We start from the raw sequence: 14,349 nt of genomic DNA on the forward strand, positions 1-14,349 counted from the left end.
TGGCAACACTCTGTGAAGTGTTGCAATAGACAGTTTGAACTCAGAAATAGGCAACGTTTCGTGAAGTGTTGCAGAATGCGAAACATTACAACTTTTAAAAACTGTTGCGGTAGGCGAAACAGTACAACGTTTGAAAAGTGCTTCTGTAGGCGAAATAGTGCAAAAGTGTTTCTAAAAGTGTATGTTTCATCAAGGGTCGCAACCTTATAAAATAAAATAAAAAGTTATTGTATTTGTAAGTTGAAGTTCCTAAAGTATTGAATTATAAGAGACACCCAAAAGAAAAAGTTACTGTATTTGTAAGTTGAAGTTCCCTTTAGCAGTTACTTCTCGGATTAGTTGTGTAGTGGGAGTTTCCCTAGATAATTTGTTCGCTTGCCTATTGGGGCTGATTTTCAAGTGACTTGTGTCTAGGGGCTGTTTTGGGATATTGTTTAGTTTTAAAAGAATGTCTGTTTGGTTGGTTGTTTTTACTTTTGCAGTGGCATATCTTATGCCTTAGCCTAGCATTATATTATTGTCCTTTTTTGCTTTTTCAAAAAAGATGTAAACACACTTAACTTTTGAAAATTTTGACAATAAAAATATTACACCTACGCTTGAAAAACCGACAAACTTTCTATTAAATAAAATGATAATAAAATTCTAATAATAACAAAAAAAAAGTATAAAAACAGTACTCACTGCATTAATTAAAACATATATAGATCAATTACATTTGACTGTCATAAATCTAATAAAAGATTATTTTTACTGGAAATATAAACTAAAACAAATAACAGTTGGGATAATATCCTTTGAGAATATCTGTTTTATCCCATCATAGGTTTCAACTTGATTTCCAACATATATATTTCATCATCTACTCGAGTTCTTTAAGGTTGCTATCAATAAGCAACGACAGATCTTCGAGATCACTCTCGCTCAAATCATTTCCATCAAATTCACCTGTTCGGATAAAATGATCAAGTAAATTATTCATTTCCTTCTTCTCGGTGATGTCCTTTTGTTTCATTAATTTCTCTTGATCTTTCGCTATTGTCATCTTCAATAAGCCCTCGTGATCCAACGTCACTTTTCTTTGTTCGGATTCAGGAAGGGCTCTAAATCTGTCCATCAATGTTTGAAATGTATCTATTGATGGCCAAATTGTTGGATGTGACATATTTTCATCATAGATTATGCCACATGCATCAATTCCACAAAGGGTGGTAATTTCATCCATCTTCTTAATGATACCTGTTGAAAGTCATTGCAAAGATGGTAAAGAGAATTGAGAGAAAATTGCATTTGTTTAAAATATTCTACAATTTTCAATGTGATGACATCACATGAAACAATAATATTAAGGTTAAATTTCGAATGATAAATTTTAATACTATGAATATGCCTTAGAGAAATTAAAGAGAAAGAAAATATAAAACCTTGCTTCCTTTTTCTCAATGTTGTATTTCTCTTGGAGTCATCACTAATGTAGTCAAGCTCAATTTTTCTTGTAGCCATGATAGTTAAGAGAAAATTGAAAAAATTACCAAACAATGATAGTTCAACAAATGATGTTTATGATGTCTTTCTTGTGACTCTAATTATATGCCATATTTATAGGCATATTTTAGGCACAACTATGTAGAAATTAAAGCAAGTGTTTTTATAGAATTTATTCATGAGAGATTCAACCAAAATGACTTTAATGTTTTATTTTACATTCAAAATCACATTTATGGTCATTTAAGACGGATGATGTAATCAAATAGTATATGTCCAAAGACATCTTAATAAAACGAATTAGTACTCTCTCCCTTCGTTAAAATATTAATTTTTGTATAATTACAAGGAAAGACATTGTATGTTATTATTATTGGTCTTTGATTTATACATATTTAAGAAGTGATGAAATAATTAAAAATTTCTGTTAAAACAAACTAGTAGATAATTTTATTGAACTACAGAAGTGCGAATTTGAATTTGCGACATCTCGTTTATTCATCTCGTTTAGCCATTAATAATAATAAATTAAAATAAGTTAAAATGGTTAAACATAAAAACATATAAAATTAAAAATTAAATTAACTATTACTCTTAGGGTTTTTATTTAAAATACTTTTATTGATTTAATTATAATATTTTAGGTATGTTCAATTCTCTTAATATTTGAAAAGTCTTTGTTATCTTTTTTTTTTTCTTTCTTTTCCCTCAATGCATTCCATTATTCGCTTTTCATTCAATTTTTCAAAATAATTTATAATATCAGTTAATTTTACTTTAATAAACTCCCTTTTTAACTAATGTTGACTTTTAATAAATTTATCATTAAAAATTTTAAATTATTGATATTCACTTTATAGAAAATATGTTTTTTAAGGATACACCTCTTAAGTAAGTTATTTATGGTAAGGATACGATCCTAAGGAAGCTCCAAAGAGAAACCTGCTACACCAAATAGACAGAAGGACTAGCTTAACGAGGGGACTAGCCGACTGGGGGGAAATTTTTAAACTGACTGGACAAGAGATAAGAGTAAGCAGAAGCCATATGATAAACTCCATCACTTGAGTCTCGCCACCTCCACACATCATTCTCAGCCAACATTTTAAATTCTCTATTTGCATATTAAAGATCATTAAAACCAGCCACCTCATAGTAAAAAAAACAGGTTTCCTCCACAAGGGATCCCAAATTAAGGTATCTTCTTCCCATTTACCGACCTCCCTTATAGATTTTGAGGTCTGGTCAGAAATTGGAAACAATCTAGTAGAATCTAAAAGGTGAATGAGTATTTCCAACCCAAGGATCATCCAATACGTAGGTAAGGAGGCCATAGCTAACTTTTAAGAAGAGATTATCCCAGAACAATTCAATATATATATATATATATATATATATATATATATATATATATATATATATATATATATATATATATATATATATATATATATGTATATATATTCTTTAAAAAAACATCAATAAATAATGAAGAACAAACATTCTTATAAATTTTGAAAAAAATGAAAAGAAATTACAAGTAAATTGTAGAAATTTTTTAATACATATTTGACATTTAATAAATAAATCGATATGTCTTATTGTCTCAATTATGCTAAATAAAATTAAGGCTTAAATACACTTTTAGTCCCCTTATTTCCAATTTTTTTAAGGATTAGTCCCTCCGTTTTAAAAGCCAACTTTTTTATCCCTAAATTTTATTTCACTTGAGATTTTTATGTCCCCCTCCGATTTCGCATACGTGGCATTGATGACTGCGATTCAAAATTTATTTTTAATTACACGAAATTAGTGACTAGGATAATTAGTTAATTTATTTAAGGGTTAAATATGTTTTTGGTCCCTCTAAATATAGTTGTTTTCGACTTTAGTCCCTCTAAATATTTTCTTCAAAGAGTCAAAATGAAAGGAAGGGGAGAAGTGGGGGGGGGGGGGAGGGGAACTAAATAATGGGTCGGAGCTATTTGGTAAATTCATTGATGATAGCGGCTTGGTTCATATTTCGGTTAAAGGAAAAAATTCTCTTGGTATAACGGTGATGGGAGATCCAAGAGTAGAATTGATTGTTTTCTTGTGTCTAATGTGGTTGTGAATAGATGGGGGAGGGGGGTTGTTGGTCAACTTATTGGGAGGAGGGAAAAATTGGATCATCGCCCGGTATGGTTAGTGTTGGAAAATTATAATTGGGGTCTCAAACCTTTCAAGTTCAATATTGTGTGGTTTGCTTTGGAGTCAATTATCCCTTTTGTGGAGAAGGAGTGGAAGGAGATGTTGGTAAAAGGGAGAGCGGATTTTATTCTTAAAGAGAAATTTAAGAGGCTTAAGGAGAGGCTTAAATGGTGGAATGCTTCGGTTTTTTGCAAAATTGATTTGGAAGTGGAGGAAAATGTGAACGATATTAATGAAGGGGATGCTATTTTGGAAGGACTGGCGGATGATGACCATTTAGTTTCTTTTAATTGTAGGAAGGAGGCGGAAAAGAGGTTTTGGTTGAAGTTGAGAATAAAAAGAAAATATGCTCGTTCCAAAATTCAGACTTAAATGGTTAAGTGAAGGGGCTCTAATAGTCGTTTCTTTCACAATGTGATTAAGGAGAGAAGAAGGTATAATCATATAGGTCCGATCAATTTTTCCGGGGGCTTGTTGGAAAATGTAGCGGATGTGAAGGAGGAGGTTCGAAGACACTTTTCTAGTAAATTTGTGGAGTCAGATTCAGATAGAATGCTATTAAACGGAATCCCTTTTAAGAGCATTAGTTCTGAAGATGCTTCTTCTCTTGAAAGTTCTTTTTAAGAAGTAGAAGTTAAGGAGGAAATTGGGTATTGTGGGAGTGCAAAGAGTCTGGGCCCGGATAAATATTATTATTTTTTTAATAAAAAAGTGTTGGTTCTTTATTAAGGACGATTTCTAGCGATACCTCAACTATTTCCATAATGGGGTGTATTGCCGAAGGCGGTTTATTCTTTATATGTTGAAAATAGGATAAACTCAATAAATAATATTATTGTATTTTATTCTATTTTTAATATTTTAATATTATAAATTAATACTTATAGATTTATGATGTAATTAAAAATATGGATTATAAAAAAATGAGTCAAATAAAATGACTTAACTGATTTTTTAAAAATTTTTAAATTATTTTACAAAATACAACATATACAAAATATTAATAATAACTTATTTTAGAAAATATAAAAACTATAAGAAACAAAAAGTTAGACATATAGTCTATATATTATAATTATTATTTTATTATATCATTATTTGTTTTATTTTGGACGCCAATGTTACAAATAACTTTTTATGTGTGATATGCTAAACTTCATTTAAGGATTTATAACGAATAGAGAAAAAAAATTTAAATAACCATGTTTTCAGATTATTTACCAAAATGTCTAGGTTTGGGACCCCGGAAAGGTGAATGCGCCAAATGAAATGGCGGATTAGTGTACCACATGCCAAACCATTTGGCGCATAAGAGAAAAATTTAGGGCAAAAAATTGTGAGCCAATTGATTTGGCGCATGCATACATGAACCCACACATAGGCGCCATTTTATTTGGCTCCTATATGTTGGGGTATTTTTTTTTAAAAAAATAATCCCTTTTGTGTATTTTCGCGCAAAGTTTTTTATTCCGGTCTTTTAATTTCGTAAAAATGTCCGATAAATCGATTTCATAAAATTCGTAATAACCCTAACTAATGTTTGTGTTGTCCATATCGGTTTTTTAATAAAGCACACTTTATTGATGAAAGACTAAAGAAAGGTTACAAGAGGTGGTAAACGAAATTGATACATTGTCGTAAAAAAAATTACACAGTAGATTAAACTTGCGACGAGGTCGAGCCACGACTAGGACATCTTTTTTTATTGTGCCACACCTGACGACAAATGCTGCATTTTCTTTCCATTTTGTCATGGACGTCCATTTCGGTTCTAATCTGCGTACTATTGGGGCGACCCTTTTTCTTTCTCCACATTGCATCATTATGCCAAACCACCTCCCCATCATACTCAGGACAGTAATCCTCCTTGGCCACCACTGGAAATGCAGCACTGTAAACTCGAAGTAATGTCTGAGCCTTGTAAATTGGATACAGTAGTGATATTGCGTCGCGGTGCGCAAATGCACATGCTGCTATGACATGTGAGCAAGACATACAAAAAGCTTGAAACTTTCCACTGTCGCACCAATGGTGTTGACATGTCTAACATGCAGCATGTTACCATTTCAGCCTTCTCACTATATATACTAGCTTGGCCTCTGCAGATTTCTCATCATCATCACTCATTTACTCTCACCAAAATCGTTTTGTTTTTAAACTCTAGATTTCCAATTTTCAAGCATGTCACTCTTAACCATGGGTGATGCCCACCAAGGAACCATGGAGAACATCGCAACATATGTAAGTATTTTACTATTATGTTAGAACTGCATGTGTCTATTATGTTATAACTGCATATTAATACCTACAATTATTTTCAGGACGCTTCCCGATTCCGAACTCGTAGTCACTCTATTGTCCGAGCCAGGGCAAATGATCCAAATGGTGCAGGTGAAATTTGTCCGAACAAGGGCAGATGATCTGAATGGTGCAGGTGAGTTTGCGATAACCCTCGCAAATGATCCTATTGGTGCAGGTGAGTTTGCTATAACCCTAGCAAATGATCCTAATGGTGCAGGTGAGTTTGCTATAATCATAGCAAATGATCCTATTGGTGCATGGATTTATTTTTCCATATCAGGATTTTCCACACGGAGTTATCAATACATTTCAACCACATAGTGGTCATTCTACAATAAAATGAATATTATCAGTCCTTTTCAGGAACCTTTCCAGGCAGTCTTCTTTAAGACGTATTCCATCCTTTCTAGGAGCTTTTCCAGGCAAACAGGGTTTTACAAAGGATTTTACAACAAGGATCTACAAAAAGGGTTTCTCAATTGGGTTTCTTATCACGTTAGTCCCTCGGCAGTGATATCTTTCAAAGCATCATCAATAACACGCAAAGATTTTATCTTTCTTTTTAGAATTACTAACATACTTCAACTAACATAACTAACAATCATGCATCATTCAATTACATACCTCATTCAATCATAATGCGTAGACATACATGGCTCTCATTTATTTTGAGAAGCTCATTGCATCATACATTACATGCATCATAACATTGCATAAATTTCAGGTTGCCTTTTTAGGCTATGCTACAGTCAAAGCATTTGGTTCCTTCCAGAAAGTACATGCTTCACAAGGAGAAGGGTATTTACCTTGGATGGCATCTTTAAAGCCCATCTCCCGCAGAACATCCTTCCCAAATAGCGCAAATTTCAGGGCATTTCAGTGTTCAATCATCTTTTACCTGTAGACCACGATAGGCAGACGTGCCTATCTGACTCTTTAGGTTTAAGAAGATTGAATAGGGGCAGCTGTCATACCCCAAAATTTGCCCTCTTATATTCAATCAAAGGTTCCCCTATGCATCTTCAATGGCCCAAGTTTCAAAGGCTTATTCAGGTCACTCTCTCCTAATCAAAGATCTCCAAAAACTAGGGTTTTCATTTTATTAAAGGATTGTGAATATTCAAGGCCTCAAATAAATCTCAAGGTGTCTCACATATATCAAAGTATCTCCATGTCAATTATCAAACTTCAATCCCAAGGCTTTCCCATTCAAAGGCTCAAATGATCAATAATCGGCTATGTTGACATAAAAGTCAACTATAGTCAAAGTACAGTCAAACTTCAAGATTTTTGGTCAACATCAAGTATGTGAGGTTATATCCATCATCTGATCAAAGTTTGATCATGATCCATTAATAAAAACTCAGAAATGAACAAATGCAAAGGTTCAAATTAGGGTTTTATAGGAGAAAGTCAACGCAACTTTGACTGGTCATAACTTTCACATGGAGCATCAAAAATTTCCCAACCAAAGCCTATTTTGAAGGAAATTTGATTCTCTACAACTTTGTGTCTCACAAGCCAAGGCCAGAAATGCATCATTTGGGGGATATGGTACAAGAGATTAAAGGTTCTCCGAAAAGTCAACAAAGAACACCTTTCAGGTCAAAGCTTATAACTTGAGCATGGAAGCTTCAATTGAGACGAAACAAAAAGGATCATTTAGGGGACACTTTAAGCTTTCTAAATTGATCAAAAACACATCCATAGGGTTAAAATTGAGGGAGATGCGCATGGTTAAAGTTAGACGATTTTGAGGAAATGCATGAAGTACAAAAGTGAAGAAAGCTTGATCTTTCAAACCAATGGGCCTAATTTTAGATCTAAAACATATCCATGAATAATATTAGGACCTAAAAATCTATTATTTTAGTGTTAATACATTTATTTTATTTATCTTAATTTTATTCAATTAAGTATTAAATAAATTAAATAAAAAATAAAATAATTAGATTAAATCCAAAGATTGGTTTTTTAATCAAGTTTCAATAATCCAAATATCAAATAATGATACAAATCTCGTGCAAGAGGGATTGGAAAGAGATGAGAATAACTTGAACCAAAAATAGCAAGATTATATACAAGTTCAAATCAAATCTTTTTCTAAAGGAAGAGAAGATATTTCTCCATGGAATTAAACCTAATTCTCTCCCATATATATAACAAACATTACAGCTGCGCCAGGGGACGAAAAAGAGGACATAGAAGCTAGAGTTTCCAAGTGAGAAAATTCGCAAAAAAACTTGTTTCTTTCGTTTCCCTTGCTGCAGCGGTCCAACGCTCAAACCAACCTTTCCATCGTTCTCAGGAGACACTAGAAGGTAAGTAAGGATCAAGGCATGTGTCTTTGAGCGCGTGAAATCATGGCTTTGTGATGTTCATATTCATGCATCTTATTCATCTTTCGTTTTACGTACATATGATTGGTACACTTCAAACTAACCGTCAATTTAAGTTTATAGCATGCATTAGGGGATTTTTGAACCGTCACATGCAAGGTCTGCATCTGGATTCACGGAGTGCCATTGCTAGGGTTTAAGAAAGGTCCTCTTTCGGGTTCAGGTTTACAAGGGTTTTTAGATTAAACAAATACCATATTCGTGATCAGGGAGAAAAATTAAGACGATCTGGGTATTATTTTTCTTTGTTTAACTCGATTTTGCAGGTTTTATGGAGGAGGAATTAGCTACGAAATCTGGGTGGAAATCGTAGCTGTGTGGTACGGAATTCGTAGCGAAAGTTGGCAAGGGATTCGGTGAAGATGATGAACAGTGTGATAGACTCTTTGACCATGCATGTCACGCTGTGAATGGCCAGTCAGAAAGTCACACGCTCTCAGCCTCTCTCATTGGTTTACACGCAAATGCATGGGCCCCAGTTCAGACACTTTTGACTTTTGCAATTAACGAGGTTGTTTTATATTTGTTATATTCCAACCGTTCCACTAACGACTCAGACAACTGGCACAGGTGGCATGCAAAGGGCGTGTATAATTTAAAGGGCGTGAGTTCGATCCTCAACCCAGACATTATTTTGTTCAATTTCTTTGTATATTCACACTCTCAAATCCAGCGCATGCGATTTCAGTGTGTTTATAATGCACCTTCAATCCTCACCGTTAGGTTCCATTAATGACAAGATTAGGCGCTCCAGGAGTGCAGGTGCATCATGGAACATCAAGGGATCATTGTACAAAATCATGCCCAGGTTTTACTATATATTCTTTTTATTTATTTAAGTCATTTAGGGTAAATAATTAATTTTGTTTAATTTATCTATTTAAATAGGATTTAGGATAACAAAATTAGGATTTGGTATATTAGGTTTTAGGAATTATATTTTCCGATTATTTCGGTTACCCGATTTAATTAATCTTAATTATTATAAAAAACTCTAGAAATAGGTTACTAATGTATTAGGGTTCACCCAATCCCATTGCCCAGTGGCCAAAGTATTAGGATTAGGGATTTCCAACTGACTTAGGTATCTAGCCAAACAATTTAATTTATTATTCGCTTCGATTAAATCAATTGATCGCGGTGGGTAATAATCAAATAATTATTTAATTCTTAAATATAAATTAAAATAACATTTATTTTGCTAAATGGTTTTAACCAAATCTATTGGTTACGATCATTAGCACACCTTTATCAAAACTCGTTATTATTTGTAATCGAATCTATCGATTATGAGGAATAACGATAATTAAAATACGCACATTTGCTATTCGTGATAATCGAATCTATCGATTATAGTGGTTAGCAATCCTCCCTTCAATCCGTTAGCCATGGTAATCAAACCTATTGGTTATCGCAGCTAATGGTAACAAATTAAAATCAGGGTTGTACGCCCAAACACTTAAAACACATCAAACCACAAACCACAGAGTTTCATCTCTTCGATACTGCGAAACTACGAAGGTAACTCAAAATACCTTTTCAAAACTACGAAACGGTAATTCAAAATACCGTTAACACACTCATATCAATTCTAAGGCGTACAACCCTGTGCCCGAACTACGTTGACTCTGATTCTCCATAAGGAGATACGTATGCACTTGGATAACCAAGGTGAGTCCCCCTCCCTAAAATCTCAATTTTTCCCCTATTCAATTCTTTAGCTATAAACCTTAACTTTTAGCCATAAAACTTGAACCTTAGATTCGAAGCCAATAGGAAAGGGTTGAGGGTGCCTAACACCTTCCCTCGACCTGAAAATAGTATCTTACCCCGAATCTCATAATTGCGTAGGGTTTCCTATTCGCCCTTCAGAATAGGTGGCAACTCAAAATAATTTAATTTTTAGGGCAGGTTGCTACAGAAGTTGCTGGTTTCGAGCCCATTAGCAGCATCGCTGAGTCCTCCATAGATTACAAATTTGTTCTGGCCTTGTTATAACGTTGGAGGCCGGAGACCCACACGTTCCATCTTCCAACTGGGGAGTGCACCATAACCCTAGAGGATGTACACATGTTGCTAGGACTTCCAGTAGACGGTAAGGCCATTAATGGTTGTGTAATGCAAGCCAATTCCCTTTTCCAGCAGGCTCTGGGTATAGATCTGATTAAGGGGCAAATAGGTTCTAGGAGACAGGGTGTGAACCTTAAGAGGTTAAAGGACTATTATTCAACATTTCATTTGAACGATGATTCTTCCCAAGAAACTATACTCCAGAAAACCAGGTGTTACCTGATCTTACTCTTTGAAAACGTTTTGTTTCCAGATAGTACCGGTAACACCGTAAATTTTATGTATTTACGTTTGTTAATGGATTTTACTATAGTGAGTCTATATAGTTGGGGGTCTGATTTCCTGGCAACGTTGTACCAATCCCTTTGCAAGAACGCAAAAAATGATTCTTGTACATTCTATGAATGCGCTCTGTTGGTGCAAGTTTGGGGTGGTGGAGAATGCTTATAATGGCCCCGATTAACAGAACCAACTGTACCTTCCCATATGCAATGAGGTAACTTTTTAATTCATATTTTTAATGCAAAATAAATTGATTATGATTTACTCTAACTGACACATTTAATTTTCATTTTAGATTTTGCGTGAAAAAGATGGACTTCACGAAAAATCCGCGGTCAAATATCATGATGTACCGCCAGCTGATTGATCACTTACGACCCGAAGATGTATTATCTCTAATCTTTTCCTCTTTTATAAGTGTCTTTTTTTATAAATATTTGACCGAAATAATGTATTTCTCTTATGCATGCAGTTTATCTGGAGACCGTATCTTGAATGCGACCATGAGCCAAGAGGTGCAGATGCAGCTATTTGGACTGCAAAAACTTGCCTGATCCGGTATAACATCATCGAAATGCATCATAGTGACCGGGTCAAACTCCAGTTCGGAATGCATCAAGGTATACCTGATCCTCCAGTTGACTTGGGAGTGTGGCACCTCAAACGAGTAAACCATCAGTGGAATCATCAAAATTGGAAGGATTTCGCACCCGAATGGCGCCAGATGTGGAAAGACCGTCGCCAATATGTCCTCAACATCCCCGTGAGTAATCGTGAGATGAAATTGTCTGCACAATACATGAGTTGGTACCGTACCGTTACCACCCCTAATTTATTTATTGCAGATCCGTTCTACTTGATAGACCCCCGTGTTCACAACTATATCCTACCACAACAACAACTTGAAGAGGAACAACAACAACAACAACGACAACAACAACGACAACAACGACAACAACTACAGCAACAACAACAACAACGAGATCAAGATCAATATCACCCAGCAACATCAGAATCTGTTCCAGACTCCTTCCCATTCCAACCGCAACTACCGCCAACAAAATCTCTTCCAAACACAATCTTAACCTTTCCAGGAAGCTGAAAACCAACACCAGTCCGCTAGCCAATACCAGACCCATTCACAACCACTTGGCTTTGCAGCGTACACAGGGTCCACAAGGTTGTTCGGCCAAAACATTGAGACCACTTCGTCAAGCCTCCATCTAAGTCCCGACGATGGTCCGCATGCTGAGTCATCTCACCGTGGCACCCCATTTGGTTATGCAACACCGTCGAACCAATTTGGATTTTATCAAGGTAGTTCTAGTGCTGTTGGGTGCTACGTACCGGAAGTCGTATCCCAACCTATTCCCCCACCACCATTTAACACTTTTGAGGGCTTGGTTAACCGACTTTACGACAGTCGATTTCCGGGAAATTATGGTGGCGTTGACGAATTCATAGACAGCGACTAGCAGAACAACCCACTTCCAGGCCCAGCTACACGGACACAGCAAGAAGCACGAAGGGGTAGGGGTGGTGCTAGGCTTCGCGACGACTCAACGACCGCGCTAGACGTCCGATAACAAGACCTTCGTGCGGAACAGACGGTTATCTTGGCGATGGGTACCATTAGGCATTTTGTTATGTTTTCTTTAATCAGTTGTTGTCGATGTATCGTTTCCCTAAAAGTAATGAAATTTTTTATTTCCAGATTTTTTATACAGACCCGATGTTTCGATCCTATGGGTTGTAATAGAAATTTATAGAAAATAGAAAAATATGAAATCAATTAAAAATAATAATATACACAACTCTCATATTTTCCTAAATAATGAAGATACCTTTTATTTGTTAGAAAGACTTGTGTTTTTTTGCGACACTGGTGAAGATGACTTATTTTTCATGTCTTTGATTTTTTTTTTGTAAGCAAGTTTAATTGAAAAGAGAATGGAAATTCTAAAACCCAGTTACAAAAAGGTCCGATAATACAACTCGGAAAAGAAAAATTACACACCAAATGAAACCTAAGAGATATAAAACAAAGGGTTTTTACAAAACTCATAAAAGTTACAATTGGTATGTGTAATATTTCCTATTAAAGACCACCTCCAAACCATGGCTTTAATATTCACAACCACATCCATAATATCCCAATCATCCTCTTTAAAAATGATACCATTCCTAAGAATTCATAAGCACCAAACAATAGCCAACCAAATACATCCCTCTTTACCTTTTTTAATACCCTTACTTTTACAAAAAGAGCACCACTTAGCAAAACTCTCCAAGAAGATACCCCTTTAAAATCAACAAAATCAATCCAATCCGCCACTTCCTTCCAAATCAATCCGGTGACATGACAAAACAACAAAGAATGAGACGAAGATTCGGGGCATATACTATAAAATACACAAGAAACATCACAATTATTATTAATAATACCTCGTTGAAGGAGCAAGTCTCTTGTTGGAAGCCTCTCAATAAAACACCCCCATCCGAATGCTTTAGGTTTTGAGGAACTAACATCTTCCAAACTTCAAAAAAAGCCTTGTCATGAACATTAACCGGACCATAAGGAATGCAAGGTAAACTCAGAAAAAGATAACAATCTTGCACCGTAAAAACTTGCTCCTCTCCCTCCTTCCATATTACCTTATCCTTCGATTCCACACAAGGAGATACCGGTTGAAGAAGATTTTGAAGAGAGGACGTATCTTCAAAAAGGATACTAGAATTAGAATTAGGAATTCCGAAAGTGTCATTATCTTTACCTCCAAGAAGAGAGACCCCTCTCCACCAAAAATATAAAATTAATAATATCATCAGATTTTTAAAATCTTCTAATTTTATATTTGTTTTTTATGTTTAAGTCTGTTATTTTCCACTCTAAAACAAAAAATGAACATGGAGAAAAAACGGCTGACATTAAACTCAAAAGGAAGCAACTATGTGATTTGAAACACATTAAAAAAATACACATTACAAAAAAAAGGTAAATTCAAATATTCAATAATAATCAAAAATATTTTTAAATTAATATATTTATTTATTTATTCTTTAAAAAATATCAGATAATAATAAAGAACAAACAATCTTATAAATGTTCAAAAAAAAAATGAAAAGGAATTACTAAAAAATTATAGAAATTTTCTAATATTTATTTTGCATTTTATAAATAAATCGACAAGCCTTATTGTCTCAATTATGCTAAATAAAATTAAAATCGACATATCATATAATAATACTCAAATGAACACATTTAAGTCCCTCGCATCACGCAGTTCACAATTTAATTTCTTTAATTGTTGAGACCAAGTGAAGGCTCTAAGTGTGATTAAATAAACATATTTTATAATTAAAATCTTTTAAAAAAAGATGATTTTGCATTGGTGGTTTAATACTTAAGATAAACGAGATACATTATTTTATTGATAAATTTTAAAATTACTAAGCTAGATTAGTAGTAAGAACATACAATAGACATTTTTATTAAATAAAATCAGAACATACAATTTTCTCTAAACAATACAAAGTAGTTTAGAGAAAGCATAAAATATAAAGAAGTGCAGTTCACACACTAAAGACATATTTAAAGAGAACAAATAAACAAAATGTTGGG

At 34.3% G+C, this 14,349-nt stretch overlaps 1 protein-coding gene across 1 annotated transcript; it reads right to left on the reverse strand.

Annotated features, from left to right (window-relative positions):
* Positions 1-790: 790 nt before the first annotated feature.
* On the reverse strand, positions 791-1,229 carry LOC131656320 (agamous-like MADS-box protein AGL80). Its single transcript, XM_058926057.1, has one exon. The coding sequence runs from the start codon at positions 1,223-1,225 to the stop codon at positions 863-865; it is 363 nt and encodes a 120-aa protein (XP_058782040.1). The 5' UTR covers positions 1,226-1,229; the 3' UTR covers positions 791-862.
* Between the last annotated feature and the right edge of the window lie 13,120 nt (positions 1,230-14,349).

The sequence above is a fragment of the Vicia villosa genome, linkage group LG3 (genome assembly GCF_029867415.1).
Source record: "Vicia villosa cultivar HV-30 ecotype Madison, WI linkage group LG3, Vvil1.0, whole genome shotgun sequence".
In the NCBI taxonomy this organism is placed as follows: domain Eukaryota; kingdom Viridiplantae; phylum Streptophyta; class Magnoliopsida; order Fabales; family Fabaceae; genus Vicia; species Vicia villosa.

Coding starts and splice junctions, on each gene's coding strand:
- LOC131656320 (XM_058926057.1), bottom strand. CDS start 1,225: ATGGATGAAATTACCACCCTTTGTGGAATTGATGCATGTGGCATAATC.